General features: G+C 38.3%; 1 protein-coding gene across 5 annotated transcripts in view; it reads left to right on the top strand.

The window, feature by feature from the left end:
* inpp4b (inositol polyphosphate-4-phosphatase type II B) overlaps positions 1-16427 on the top strand; it is a 313356-nt gene that overhangs the window by 195320 nt on the left and 101609 nt on the right. For all 5 annotated transcript variants that reach the window (XM_008111861.3, XM_062980903.1, XM_008111862.3 and 2 more), the window contains 2 exons: positions 9232-9343; positions 11901-11973. In XM_008111861.3, coding sequence (XP_008110068.1) covers positions 9232-9343; positions 11901-11973 — 185 coding nt within the window. The remainder of the gene's footprint in view (positions 1-9231; positions 9344-11900; positions 11974-16427) is intronic.

Genomic DNA, 16427 nt, shown 5'->3' with positions numbered 1-16427 from the left:
GACCCAGAGCAGTCTTACACAATGGCAAAATTAAATGCCACATATAATACAAAATGTAGTAAAAACCAACAATCGTAAAACATACTTAAAAACCATTATCATACCCAATTAAAACAGTAAAACACAGTGTGTACTTTACAACAGGGCCAGTAGAATTGAGCCAAAAGTCAGAGCCAGTCCACATTCAACAGTTCTGGAGCTTCAGGAAAGCTCTGGCACATTCATCTCCTTTTCCTAATAAAGGGTAAAATCAGGCTTGCTAGTTTTGCTCTGCGCTTGGGACTAGAAATCCCTGGATATTTTCGCAATGCCCAGGAGCAACTTCTGCTCAAACTCAGGGTATGGGGCCAATGTAGACAGGCCCTTGGACATGGAGCACTGGATTTGAACAACGGGAAAGGAGATTGTACCTAAACATTAGGAATAGTGGAGTGTGCTGCGTCAAAGTGTGGTGGAATCTCCTCCTCTGGAGGTTTTTAAACAATGGCTGGATGGCCATCTATTGGGAGTGCTCTGATTGTGTATGCCTGTATGGCAAGGAATTAGACTCAATGACTCTTGAAGTCTCTTCTAACCCCATAATTCTTTGATTCAGTATGAAACAGGATACTATTTACATTCCTTTTCTGTATGGATAATGTGAGTCAGAGGCAATATGTGCTACATTTTAGTTAACAGATATATAAAAATTATATGTCCATGGCCTGTCAGACTGTTATAGCATTGATGGCAATGGGTTATGTGTGTTTTCTTTCTTTTAACTGCTGCAATTGTTTCTGCAAAGTGCCATCTTGTGTAGCTGTTCTAGGGATTAATAGCTTGGCCATTGAATGCTATATCTATTCAAACGATGAGCCATCTTCCCTCCATTTTGATGAATTTGTCCCATTTTCCAGGCAGAGTTATATGTCTTTAACAGCCCTTCATGACGGGTTGCTAACTATAGTCGAAATTTGAAGGGTTTAGAGATACAATCAGGTTCTTTTTCTTGGATGACATCTTTGGTCTTGCCGTCCTTGACACATGAGCATTCCTATCTTGTCAGGATGCTTATGGGGTTCAAGTGGCAAGTAGTTTTAACACATCTCTAACATGAATTTTTATGGGACTATGGTGGCGCGGTGGGTTAAACTGCTGAGCTGCTGAACTTACTGATCGGAAGGTTGGCATCTCAAATCCGCGGGGCAGGGTGAGCTCCCGCTGTTAGCCCCAGCTTCTGCCAACCTAGTAGTTCAGAAACATGCAAGTTTGAGTAGATCAATAGGTACTGCCTTGGCAGGAAGTTAACGGCACTCCCATAACCTAGGAGGTATCTACGGACAACAACAGCTCTTCGGCTTAGAAATGGAGATGAGCACCACCACCAGAGTCAGACCCACAACTAGACTTATTGTGAAGGGGAAACCTTTATGTTTATAACATGAATTTACTAGATTTTCAAAAAAGAGTAGCACAATAACATCAAATGGACAGTGTTACCATTTAGAATATAAACTGGTTATGTTTCCTTTTAGTTATGGTTTAAAAAGACATTGACATTTTAGGCCAACAAAGTTTGTAATGCTTCCACTAGAGCAATGTTTCTCAACCTGGGGATCAGGACCCCTGGGGGGGATTGCAGGTGGTGTTAAAGGAGTCACCAAAGACCATCAGAAAACACTATAACTCCCAAAGGTCAAAGTTTATTTTCTCCAAACTCCACCAATGTTCACATTTGGGCACATTGAATATTTGTGCCAAGTTTGGTCTAGGTCTATCATTGTTTGAGTCCACAGTGCTCTCTGAATGTTGTTGAACTATAACTCCAAAACTCAAGGTCAATGCCCACCAAACCCTCCAGTATTTTCTGTTTGTCATGGGAATTCTGTGAGCCAAGTTTGGTTTAATTCCATCGTTGGTGGAGTTCAGAATGCTCTTTGATTGTTGGTTAACTATAAATCCCAGTAACTACAACTCCCAAATGACAAGATCAACCCCCCATTCCCACCAGTATTCAAATTTGGGTGTATCAGGTATTTGTGCCAAATTTGGTCCCGTGAATAAAAATGCATCCTGCATATCAGATATTTACATTATTATTCATAACAAGCAAAATGACAGTTATGAAGTAGCAACAAAAATAATTTTATGGTTGGGGGTTACCACAACATGAGAAACTGTATTAATGAGTCACGGCATTGGGAAGGTTGAGAACCACTGAACTAGTTCATATTTACATGAAAGATACATCGGTACCATTAGATTTTTTTTAGATATGCAACACAGTTGAAAAAGTATTCAATATTAACCACATTTTGTATGCTTTTACGAGCTCTCCTAGGACAAAGATCTTGCCTTTCACAGTGCCACTCAGGGAAGGGGATGGTTCCTTTTTTTCTTTTTTTTCTTTTCTTTTTTGCTAAATGTTAATACTGTACCTTAACTTTTATCAGAAAAAGGGAGAACATTTGCTTCTCTGAGTAGAGTGTAGAAAGGCTTTCTTTGAATGTCTGGGAAAGAAAGTGATTGTTGTTGTTTCTAAGCTTGGCTGGCTTCCTGAAGTGACACTGGCGCTTTCCACTCTCCACAAAATGACCCTCAACTTATCCATGGATCATATCAAAATCCATCATTTGGTCCCCAAAACCTCCTTAACTTATACATGTGGTCTACTTATACATGGGCAATTGATGACAAGATTTTTCAAAACATTTGAAGAATGTTAGTGGGTTAATGCATGTTTCTCTTTCCTTAGCAAACACAACCAATTAATAAAAAGATCAGCATGCCTGTCCTCCTGCAGATAAACTCAATTAGCTCAGTTCAGCTAACATACAGATTGGACCTCCCATCTCTTTCTGATTGTGGCTTGCAACAATTAAGCAGATGGATGTCAGCTTTGCTTTACAAACTAGGCAGCCCTCCACAAAAGTAGAAGGAAACTTTGGCAAAATGTATATTTTTTATAACAGGGTGAACAAAAGGCATTGCAAAATCTGTTGTTTAGTGGCATGTTATTTATCACTAGAATTGTCTCAAAGGCACAGGCTCTTCACAGTTTTAATCAGCAAATCTACATGGGAATGGTAGTCTTGTAAAATGATTTTGCCATAAAAATAAAAATCTGTTCTTTTCACCAGGAATTGCAGCTAAAAGTAATGTATATATTTTATTAGCTTGCAAGAGTTAGTTGTGTGCATTATACAATAGGGAAGAGTAATTCCTGTGGCAGTAGAACATTTGGAAATCTACCATAATTCAGAATTTACATTCAAGTCACCTTCTGTCTGCTCTTAAACTGCTTTCCCCAAGTGAAGAAGGACTATGGGAAACTTCTAGCTGTTCAATCAATAAAATGCACTCTGTGTAGATTTCAGTTTTCATTCCATCAAAAACACTAAAATAAAAGAGGTGTCTTGCATGGTATCTTCAATATATTTTGGCCATGGGGAAGGAGCATAGATGGTGAAACGTATTGATTGGTTTCAGTTAGCAACAACATGTTCTACTGTAACTTGTATCAAACAGGCATTAGTCATTTGTAATGCCTGTCAGAACTTGTGTGCCTGCTTGTAATAACTACAATAGTCCTGAATATCTTGGAGGATATCTACTTCCTCTGAGAGCCCTTTGGTTAATCAGCAATGGGTATTACACAAGGCAAATTTAGATTAGTCAAAGATGCAATTCAGTTAGTTCTGTATGAAGCTGAACTGCATGGAGGGTCCTGTTAAATATGAACCAGACAGACCAGAGGAAAAAAAGGCTATTTTATTTTCCTACTACTACTGTTACATCTCTGAAAATCACCAGCCAAAGCAAAATGTGTGAAAGCTGGAGAGGGAGTCTTTGGGTGCTTCCACGCTGTACGATGAACACAGTTTGACACCACTTTAACAGACATTACTCAATGCTATGGAATCAAGGGAGTCAGAGTTTTACAAGGTCTTTAGCCTCTCTGCCGAAGAGTTCTAGTCCCTCATCAAACTATAACTCCCATGATCCTATAGCATTGAGTCATGGCAATCAAAGTGGTATCAATCACCATTAATTCTATAGTGTAGAGACATCCTTTGACAGGCAATATAACTGTATCAGATACTAGGTAGGATCCCCCGATGATGCAGTGGGATAAACCCTTGTGCCAGCAGGACTGCTGACCGAAATGTCGGTCGTTTGAATCTGTGAGCAGGGTGAGCTCCCATCAGCTTCCCATGCAGAGACATAAGAGAAACCTTCCACAGGATGGTAAAACATCCAGGCGTCCCCTGGGCAATGTCCTTGCAGACAGCCAATTCTCTCACACCAGAAGCAGTTTCTCAAGTCGCTCCTGACATGAAAAAAAAAGTAGGTTTGCATTATGTGGTGCTATATCACTTTGTAATGGAAATGGTAGTCCTGGTTAAGTGGGGAGCTGGGACTCTACTACCAAGGGAAAGTCAGGCTTGCACTAAGTAAATATGCCTTGAATAAATAATTTAGAGAGAGTACACATTTCAGTTTGCTTTTATCGTTCATTTCTAAATGAAATAAAATCAAATACACCTAGCTCGTTTCTTCTTAAATTAATTTCCTGTTCCCATTCACATCAAGGGCAAATATGCAATTTAACCTGTAATTGTCTGGTGGATGAGTGACAGGTTGCATACAGTTTTATTTCTACTGAAATCCAAAGCAACAGATGGGATTATGCCTGCAACAGTCAAAATTCATAGTTTAATAGTTGGATATTTAATACAAATAGGTAATGAGCCAGCTTTTCAATATTTTCATTGAAACATTCTAATTGGAGGTTACTGGGTACAGTTTTAAGCAGTGCGTCTGTTGTGACAATTGGGTTTTAAAAAAGTATATGGGACCTGGTAGTTTGTTTTGTTAATGCAGCATGCACATCTCATATCAATGGTGAGATAAAGAGACGTTTACAAGTACAGCCATTCACATAAAAGAGAAACTTTCATAAATAGTTTAGAGTAGAACTGGGAAGACAGAATACAGTCTGCAAGACTCGCCGGTTCAAATTCATTGGTAGAATTTGCTCACCAATTCGAAGTTGGGTAAAAAACTCAGAACTCCATCGCTGTAACATCTTTTCCTTGTACACATCCATACAGAGTGATAAGTTTGCAAAGTATCTTGTAGTTGGAATGATCTTGGAATGATCTTTCCAAGTATTTTAATGTGGAATTCCTTATATCTAGCGTGCACCACAGTGTTGTAAAATGAAATTATGGCAAGGCTTTGAGGATGATGTCTATTTTTATACATGAGCTTGATTTAGAGATATAATAGATTTCTGCTCTTTCTTTATCCTTCTTCGTGGCAGTAACATTCTATATTGTATCCTTGATATGGAAAAGACAGCCTTTGCCTTCACACATGACTCTGCCAGTTCACTGAAATCTTCTGTGGTTCTTCTCGGGCTTTAGAAATTTAACATGACTACCAAACGTTCAGCTATGGAATTTTTGCTGAATTATGTTCAAGGGGCATCATTATCATTATTTCTTGACCGTCTGGTAAAGCATACACTGTTTTTTCAAAATATTAATCTCTTTCTCTCTCCACCATTGGTTTTACTTCTCATTTAATATTGTTTTTCAATTTTTAATTTGGATTTATTTTACTCTTGGTAACTGAGGGCTGATATGTACAACTTAGGGCCTAAATTGTCAAAGACAGAACACCACAAGATAAAAGATAACAAAGTTTATTGGAGTTACAGAACCAAAAATGCCCGTAAAAGACAAGGGCTAGGCAAACACTGGCCTTAAAAGTAAAAAGAGACAAGAAAAACGTTCAAAAGATAAACCGGATTAAACCGGAGTTTAATCCGGGTTAAATCAAAACAGCTTGCTTCAGCCTGGGAATAAACAAACAGAAGCTGGTGAACAAAAAGTTCAAAGGAATGCAACTAATTGGCAGCAGATGCTTCTCTGCTGCCAAGAGCTATGTTTGAGTAACTTAGAGGTTACTCCTCCACACAGCAGGCAATTTCCCGATACAAACACAGCAGACGAGGGCAGAAGCAGTCAGCGAAGTCCCAATCCGTTCTGAAGGTCGTAAGGCAGATGCAGACGTTTGTAGTTCACCCGTTCCAACGATAGACACAGGTAGGAGAATCCGAGGCCGTAGTCAGTTCAGTCCGTAAGTCCAGAGTAAGCAGATGGCGTCCGTCAAGAAGACGACGGAAGGTCAAAGCTATTAAGATTAAGCAGAGGTTGCACAACAAAACCCCACACAATTCCTCCCGCCGTCTGAGCCCAATGTCCAGGATAACTTACGTAGTCAGCAAACGAATCACACCCGTCTTCAGGAAAACTTCCCACACAGATCCCAAGCGTTCGTCCAGATTACCTTGCCCAACGCAATTTGCTATTGCTCCCAAACCCCATTTTATGCCAGTTACAAGTCCTCATCGCTATCAGCTGTTCTCCTTAGCCCGGGCGTTTCCTCATCACTTTCCTCATCAGAACTGGAACACCTTTGACTACGCCCCACAGCATCCCCAGCTGTGGATCCCGTCCCATCCCTCCAGCTTGTCCACGGGTCTAATCCTGAAGGTCCCCAATCGCCTTCCATACTATCATTGCCAGTGGCACCCAAATCCTCCCTTACACGAGTCCATTCCATGTCATCCTCTTCCGAGCTAACCATCTCTTCCTCCATTCTCTCAGTAAACCCCTCAAAAGAATCCTCGTCAGATGGTTCTGCAAAGATATCTCGCAGCCGCTTCCTTTCTCGCTCCTCGAGAGTATCTGACTCTCGAGGAGTCTTACGCCCACGTCTCCCAGTAGTAGAGCCATGAGGCTCAACCATAACATAAATACCATAAAAGCACTAGCTCCCATCTGATTTTGGAAGCTAAGCAGTGTCAGCCATAGTTAGTACTTTGATGGAGCTGCAGGCTGTATTTCAAAGGAAGGAATTGGCAAAATTACCTCTATGTATTCCTTGCCTATGAAAACCTTATGAAATTAATGGGATCACCATAGGCCAACAGGCAACATGAAGGCACCTATTCTGTGTCAGATGGAACTGATTTTAGGGATGAACAGAATGGGTTTTTTTTTAATTACATAGAACACAGAATTTCAATTCCTAACATTTATTCATAACATTTGTTTAATACTGTCTGTAAATTGAAAGTTGTGGGACAGATTTGGCATATTTGCTAGGCTTCAAATGTATGTAAATACCAAGTAATAGTTCTGTGAGTCAATTTTTGGAGAAATGGTACATACTACAGAAAATGGCTCTGCAGGATGTAACTGCAAGCTGCCTGTGCCAAGTTTAAAACAACATCAGTTTGCATTATTTAAATGTATACCGGCATGGTTTCCCTTTATAAATGTATGGTGTGTATTTATAACTTCTGAAAACAAATAACCCAATAGAGACTTTAGACATTTCTGTTAAAACAACTCCTGGAGTATGTCATTGTCTCCTTGTAGAAACCTAGTAAGCAAATGTGTACTGTATATGGAGTGTATAGTGGAATTCAGTTCAATTTAGACTCAAGGGTGATTTCAGTTTAGCTGCACAGTTAAAGCAAGTATGCCAGATACATCCATTCCTGGAGATGTTAACTCTGGCTACAGTGACACATGCCTTGATTACATCCCATTTAGAGTAATAAAATGCATACTGTGTCAGGCTGCCTTTGAAAATCATTTGGAAATTTCAGCAGGTACAAAATGCTGCACCTAGACTGCTAAATTGGGCTGTTACAGGAACCATATTAAGCCCGCTGTCTTCTCTGTAGAGCCTGGTCAGGCTCATGTAGGGAAATATATAAATCCTGATAAATAGTAATGCACTCAACTCTAGATTTCCTAATAAGCATCAATACGTTACTTATTTAGGAAATGCTGAGCCTCGTTATTTATTTATTTATTTATTTACCATATTTATGGAGCTCCTGGTGGCACAGTGTGTTAAAGCACTGAGCTGCTGAACTTGCAGACTGAAAGGTCGCAGGTTTGAATCCGGGGAGTGGGGCGAGCTCCCATTGTTAGCTCCAGCTTCTGCCAACCTAGCAGTTCGAAAACATGATATATGAGTAGATCAATAGGTACCACAGGAAGGTAATGGCACTCCATGCAGTCATGCCGGCCATATGACCTTGGAGGTGTCTACGGACAACTCTGGCTCTTCGGCTTAGAAATGGAGATGAGCACCAACCCCTAGAGTCGAACACGACTGGACTTAACGATAGGGGGAAACCTTTACCTTTTACTACCATATTTATACTCCACCCTTCTCATCCTGTTAGGGACTCAGGGCAGCTCACATATATAGGCAGGCAGTGATTCGATGCCATAAGAACATACATCAATAGACTTAAACATATATTTAAGATTCCACTGATAATGTCCCTTTCAGTAACTTTCTTTTGGGAGCCAAATACTTGTTTCTTTGAATTGTCATTAAGTGACTGACCACCAATTCTAATTTTCTATCATACAAGGCTGTGGAATAGTGCTGATACAGTAAAACACATCACTTCAAAAGAAAAGTAATTATTCTGCGAGAGTAACAAGTGCTACTAATGTGTAAAATGTTTCTCTCTATAAAAACAAAACAGCAAAAAATATCTCTGGAAACATGAATTTAGGACATCTTTTGTTCAGACATTCTCTCCCCCGCCCCCCCCAAATCTCCCCCAAAAATTGAGACGTTTGAATGGGAGGAAAACTGTGACATTCTCATTTATGTGTTGTTCTCTCTGACTGGATTTCCCTAGTATCAGAAAAGCAAAGGACAATGAACATAATAGGATTAACTCTTAAAATAAATGGTTGGTCTGGACATTATATAGGATCACAGAGGATGCTAATATGGGCACAAAACAAAATCCATAATGTAGGTGCAACCATTGGGAAAGTCTTTTTGCCTCTCCTCCACGTCCAGCTGTTTTCAATAGTTTAGAGTCAGGAAGACTGGCATGGGCAGATTGTTTACCATCCTTTCTTTTCTAAAATTATTATTGTAGAACACAGATCATTAAAAATGTTTTACAGGATTGAAAGTTATAAAAGTGGATTTTGTGTCAGTGTATCATACTTTAGAAATTGTGCAAAAGTTCAGAATATGTATATAACAGTTGCATTTTTGGAGGTGCCAGTTGCAAATAAGCAATATTCCATGTACACATCTTCAGACTGAAAGAAGTAACTATGGTACTGCCACAGAAATGGAAAATAAGCCTCTTTTCCCGCTTCCACCTCCCTTTCATACATTTCTTTCCAGGAGTTTGGATGGTGGAAAGACATTTGGCACCATAGAAGTCAGCTTTGTGAAGATGGGGGAGACAGAGGACGGGGAGGCAGATCACATCACAACAGATGTGAAAGGACAAAAGGTAGGAAACCAGCCGAGTGCACGAATTAAATTCAGAAGATCACATATGCCCAGTGCCTGTGTATTAAGTTAACCACAATAGACTTTAAAGTTGGATATTAAAATAAAAAAGGAAACTATCATCTGGAGAATAAAGTATAATGTGAGTGTTCAACTCCCCAAACTAAAATGTGATTGCAATGCAAGTTTGTTTTGGAGCTTTCTTTGCAAAAGAATTTAGCATTAAGGCACTGATTTTAAAAACAGTTAAGTATAATGAGCTTAGAACAGTATGAACTGAAGTGCTGCCGTGCTGCCTTGCTTCCTGCTACCCAAGTACAAAAAAGTATGTTTTAAATATCACCCTTTAAAAGGCATGGAAGTGGATTAGCTGCTGCATAGCCAGCTGACATTATTTATTAATACATTTTAAGATGAATATTCTGTTAGTTTTGCTGTGTAGATTGTAAAATATAGGTCAGAGCTGTATTTTAATATATATGTAGTGCAAGTGGAGGAAAGTTCAGCTAAAACTGTCTGGCCTAAATCCAATTCCAAGTCCCAACTAGAGCTGGATTAAATCAATTGCTAATGGTAAATCAAGACTTATATAAATCCCATTGATTCAGTGGGTCTCCTTTAATTGAGATTAGTAATCGGAGTTAGAAAACTGTATAAACAACAAAGGAAAGGAAGACCACAATATGATGGTGAAGAACAAATAGGTTTTGTCAGGATGTTTTCATAACTTATCTTGTGATGAAGCACTGGGGATAAGTTGAAACAGTCTGTTCTGTTTCAATATTGACAGGACTGCTTTGTGCCCAGAAAAAAAATCTAAGTCTTTTGTTTAATAGTTAATAATTCCTTTACTCTGGAAAGAATTCCCTGAGATTTATGCAAATTTTGACTCAGAAATCAAAACCATAGCTTCAGCTACTTTCCCCTCTGCAAAATTTGTTGTGGGACTCCATAATAAAATGAAGCAAATGGAGAGCTCTAAAACGTTCCCTTTGGGACTGAAACACCTAGTATCCCTCGGCCAACAAAACCTTGGAAGTGTTTAGTCTAAATCCAGTTTGTAGTGGTTAATGGGATGTTCTTAAAGAAACTCTCAGTCTCTTTGCATGGCTTTTTCTAAAAAGATCGAACATATTATATCCCCTTCTCACAAAGATAATTATCATGTCTCCTCTTTTTCCTGATGTTCTTTTAAGGATTGTCTAGTGAATGATAAAGGGAAGAGTGATAAATAAGGATTTTAGCCAAGTAAATATTTCCAAAGGGATGGGGCCTAAGAGTACTTTTTGGAAAAGAATACACTAGAAGAATATATTGAAACAGTTCTGTCAGGAAGAATTTAAAACAGAAATCTTGGAAGGGATTGCAACCCAGTCCTAGGCGGCAGATAATTTCAGTTCTTCATGTTTTATTGAATCAAATAGCCTATTTGGTTAAAGTGACATTTTAATGGCAGATTCTGTAGCAAGAAATATATGGACCATTATCTCTTCTTAGTCAATTTGTTGCTATCTTCTTGATGCTCTTGGTTTGGCATGCTAGCCTCTTCATCAGTAAAAGTATTGTGTCTTTAAAAAGATTTAAGCAATGTAATATATGAACTGTTTAATTTTGGTCACTTTTCTTGTCAGGGACTTTTCAAAATATGGTTACTTCAGTGAACCAAATAATGTGAACGTGAATTGGGAATTAACTTTTCAGATGAAGGGAAAAAAGAGAATGAAAAAGAGGCACGTGTTGTCGAAGGCTTTCATGGCTGGAATCACTGGGTCGCTGTGATATTTCTGGGCTATATCACCATGTTCCAAAAGCATTCTTTTCTAATGTTTTGCCCACATCTATCTGGCTATCAGTATTAAAAAAACTCTAAAATCAGGACAGAAAATAAAAAACAACACTCTGAAAACAGGGGAATTCTAGACATGAAACAATCATGGCCAGCGAACACCTTCAAACAAAGGATTCCCCCAGGCAGGAATCAGTCAGGCCTTGAAACTGCAAGGCCATTCAATGCTAATCAAGGTGATTAATTCACACTTGCCTCCAATAGACAAGAGTTCTTTTTCCCATCCTGGATCTTCCACAGATATATAAACCCACTTGCCTCGTTTCCAACAAACCTCAACAACCTCTGAGGATGCCTGCCATAGATGTGGGTGAAACATCAGGAGAGAATGCTTCTGAAACATGGCCATACAGACTGGAAAACTCACAGCAACCCAAAAAGAAGGACATTTTGGCAATGTGCTAAAACATGGAATTAGATGAAATGATCACGTGTATTTCTGTTAGTTAAAACATTGTTGATGTGTTGTTCTGAATAAGCTTGTAAATAAATGCCAATTATATTAAGAGATTAGTCTATAACTTCATCTGTGAGAAATTACTCAGAAAAGTGATCCAGTATATTAAAGATATTAGGAGGATTAAATTTATATTAAAAGTATGTATCTGTTTTGCCTATTTCAGTATGAACTTCTTTATGACTGGTCTGTTTTTAATTATATATTCTCTTTTACATTAAAAATGTTTTAAAAAAATTAACTTTTGTTTTGTAGTGTGCCTTGGTTCATGAGTGTACCTCTCCAGAAAATATCAGCAGTAAAGAGAATTTACCTTTATTAAACGCAGGTATGTTTCTATATCTTAAATGGAAAGAGTAATTACATGTTTATGTTTATACTATACTAGCTGTGCCCTGCCACGCGTTGTTGTGGCCAATTGGAATTGCACTGAATAGCCTCGCTGCTTCAAAGCCTGGCCGCTTTCTATATAGGGGCATCCTTCCTTGGGCAGGTTGAATGGAACGGAGTAGCCTCATGGCTTCAAAACCTAAGGGTTTTCTATCTAGGGGAAACCTTGGTTGGCCAGGTTGAACAGCACTGAATAGCCTTGCTACTTGCAAGCATGGCCACTTTCTACCTTGTAGAATTCTTGTTTGGCCAGGTCGAATAGCAATGAATAGTCTCAGTGCAGCAAGTATGAATGCTGCAATTAGTTACCTTGATTAGCATTTAATGGCCTTGCAGCTTCAAAGCCTGGCTGCTTCCTGCCTGTTGGGAGGTGTTAGCTGGCCCTGATTGTTTCCTGTCTGGAATTCCCCTATCTTCTGAGTGTTGTTCTTTATTTACTGTCCTGATTTTAGAGATTATATTATTCTGTATTATTATACCACAGTAATTATTACATATTATATTTATAATCTTATATTATCTGCCCAGAATAGGATTATATGAGGCCCTTTCTACACAACTGTATAAAATCCACACTGAACTGGATTATATGGCAGTGTGGACTCAAGATAATCCCGTTCAAAGCAGATTATCCTGCCTTGGCATTCAGGGTTATATAGGTGTGTGGTATGGCCTTGAGTCTACACTGCCATATAATCCAGTTCAAATCAGATAATCTGTATTTTATAGGCAGTGTGGAAGAGGCCTGATTGAAGAGGCCCTGGGCATCATTAAATGGCTGAGTGGGTTGCTGGGAGACAAAGTGGGCGGAGCCTAGCTTTCTAACTGGCAGTAATGGGAAAAACAGTTCTTCCTCTTCCTCTAATTAGGACTTTATTTTTCTTGTTTTTTTATTTAAGACATATTTTGGATGACTATGTCTTTTGTGGCCAAATTTGGTGTGATTTGGTTCAGTGGCTTTGTTGTTTATTCCAAAATAAAACGAACATAACATTTATATATAGATAGATGTATATAATTAGAACAAGGGGTTAAATGTGTATTGATATGATTTCTGTCAAGAAAACATCTCTAAATTAGTTCTTTCCGTGTCAACTTGAATAACATTCCGACAAATTAAAACCAATCTACAAGGGCTTTGTCCAGTCTAGACATGATAATTCTGACACAGAAGCTACCAATCTTAAATCATATTGCCAGGATGATTTACAAGAAAGGGTAACACAGTAGGTTAAAAGGCTACAACAACCCAAAACAGACAACAGCATTCAAAATGGGTAAACATTTCAATAGATAAACTCCACCCATCCATTCAACAATGGCCAGAATATAATGGCGTTGATCTAGTGATGGCTTCCACTGACAAAATTGAGAGAAGAGAATCTCTGAAGGCTGCACTGCCTCACGTTCCTTGTATTTTTGTTTCAAAAGGAAATGTTTGCGGTTATCCCAAAAGGTTAAAAGTGGTAAGGAGAGAAAAAAGAATATCCCGCTGCACAAGCTTAACATTGGATTTGGATCTGTATATTGACCTGATAATTGCATTCTTTGCGATTCTGAGAGTAGAGCAGATAGTTTGAAAAACCTCCCCTGTGAATCATAACATCTCTATATAGTGAGAAAGTTACTGGCATTCTCCTTGAATACTCCTCTTCATATACAGAACACAAGCCCCAAGTGACTAGCTAATCTCATGGATGCTTATCACTATTCCATTTTTATCTCAAGACATTTGAGGTTTTATATCTTAGTTTTACATCAATTTAGAATCGTAACATTGAATTAAGATCTCCTTCTTAAATGTAACTGTGTATAAAAGAATAAAGAGAGAAACTTTATGACCACGTTAAGGGAAATGGGAAGCCCTCTGGGAATTTTGTTCCTTTTCCCAAAACACTTTCCTCATATCATTGCAACACCAGTGCAAGAACATATTCTTCTGCTTTCAAAAGTGTATAATCTTCTGTATGTATTGGTATTTAAGTGTATGCACACATCATTATTCATATTTTTGTTAAATGTGCTTCATAGATCAATGAGTGGATGCATAGCAGAAATGAAGCATTACATCCCACGGGAATGAGTAATGGTGATATAAGTGCTTAGATCCATTTTTTGCATGTCGTGTTAAAACTAAGACCTTTTTCAGGGATCAGTACAGTATTCAAAGGATTTATACTGCATTGGATACACAGTACAATCAAATATTTTCCAGCCTTGTAAAGGACTGAAATGTTTCAGCAGGAAATCTTTTGCAGATTTTAATTGTGTATACCTTGCAAAACAAAACAAAACAAAACCCAGTGGAAGACATGGAGAACTTGAATTAGATATTAAAATGTAAAATTGAAAATGAAATCAATGCAGAATAAAGGTAAAATTTGTTCAATTCTCCAGGTTCATGGGTTCTATATAAATCATATGTTGCAATTTATTTTAGGTCTGAGGCTCCATGCATTACTTTTTTTATTAAAATAGTTGTTTTAGGCTTTATAAGAATATGGCCCAAATTCAGCTGTAAGCCCCAAGTACAGTCAACCCACTAACATGTAGACTTGATGTATGAAATAGAGATGTGCATCTGGGGCAAATCTTGATCCAGTCCGTGCCCCGGCTTTCAGTGGGGCCCCCGATCTGTTTTGATTGAGCCTCCCGAAATCGGGAGGGCAGATATTTGTTCTTTGTCTTCAGTGCCAAAAAATCTCCTTTCTTTTGGCCAGTTATTTGGAGGCTCCACCTGTAAGCCCAAAGCACCCTCTGGATTATGACTCCAATAATCCCTGACCATTGAGCAACTATCAGAGGCCATCAGGTTTTCTAATTTTGTTCTAAATACTGAATCCTGTCATTATTGTTGTTTTTGCTGTTCTCCTCCTCTCTGACGCTACTATATCTTCACCTTCCTTTTAATCAAAGTCTTGATTTACATCGTCATTCTATTCAGATTAATTAATGAATTGTGTATCTCCTGCCATTTCTTGTTATTAATTTTGTCAGGATTAAGGAGAGGCATTCACAGTGACTACTAACCAGTATAAATGTGGTTTTTCAAACATTCAGTTGATTGGGCTTGGTTGGGAAGTCTCTTCTGTAGTAGTTGTCAGAATCCAACTCATGATTTTAACATTTTATTTTGTATATTGACCTTTTATGACTGTTTTTATCCATGTTGATGTTTTATTGTTGGTTGATTTGCTGGTTGTTTTTGTTTTGATTTTGTGCTGTTGTGTCCGGGCATGGCCCCATGTAAGCCGCCCTGAGTCCCTTCGGGGAGATGGGGCAGGGTATAAGAATAAAGTTATTATTATTATTATCTATATTTCCCTTCTCTGAGGGGAAATTTTATTTATTTACACTATTTCCCCCCGCCTTTTTCAATCCTGAAGGGGACTCGAGACGGCTTTACACATAGACAATTATTTGATGCCTTAGAACAATGTACAATTAAAATAAACATTTTAAATACAATTTAAAACACATTAAAACATTTTAAAACATTACATTCACTATTAACCATGCTATCTGCAATCATAATCCAGGCCATTTCAGTAGTCATTGTACATAATTCCATATCCATCTATTGCACTACGAATGTTTTCCAAAGGCTTGATCCCAAAGCCACATTTTCACTTGCTTACCAAAGGTCAGGAGAGAAGAAAAGAGGCTGATCTAATATCCCTGAGAAGTAGTAGTGTTAAACTATATTATTTCTACAGTGTAGCTGCACTCTAAATCATGTTCAAGCATTCAAACTGAAAGCCAAGGAAAATAAAAAAAATATCATTCACTGGAATGATGATGATGTGATACAAGTGACTTCATGTTCCATAGGCAGTAAGCAACCAGGTGTCATGCCTGTACTGCTTCCTGATTTCCTCCTGCTACTCCCTAACCCCTTCTCAATTTCCATAGTATATAATGAATGCTTGAAACAATTAATATAGTATTTCCACATCCTACTGAAACATCAGTTCAGTATAGCAATATGGCATTGTTGAAGCCTGCAATTGTGATACATACCTACAAAAAACTGCCCACACCATTAGCAACATGGCTATATGAAAACAGTTTTTAATTTAATGCTTTGACTGGAAGGTTCTGAATTTTCAGATACACACACACACAAATAAAAAAAAATTATTTTTAGTTTGTGTTGAAGTACATATGTATATTTCAACTGCTGAGGAACCTGGGAAGGTAGAATTGGTTTCCTTTTATTAATAATGTAAATTCACAGCTGTCTGATTGCATCAGTCTCATGATGCTTCCCAGAATTGATTGATTAAGGAGTGTGGTAAATTTGGTCATCCTGCACATTAATTCATGATTACCCTTGCTGCTTCCTGCAATATGTTGATGTGATGGCCTCTGGGCAGCAAAACCTTTCAGTAT

Source organism: Anolis carolinensis, chromosome 5 (assembly GCF_035594765.1).
Source record: "Anolis carolinensis isolate JA03-04 chromosome 5, rAnoCar3.1.pri, whole genome shotgun sequence".
NCBI classification, from domain to species: domain Eukaryota; kingdom Metazoa; phylum Chordata; class Lepidosauria; order Squamata; family Dactyloidae; genus Anolis; species Anolis carolinensis.
Note: the sequence above shows the minus strand (reverse complement) of the source record. Positions and strands in the feature narration are given on the sequence as shown.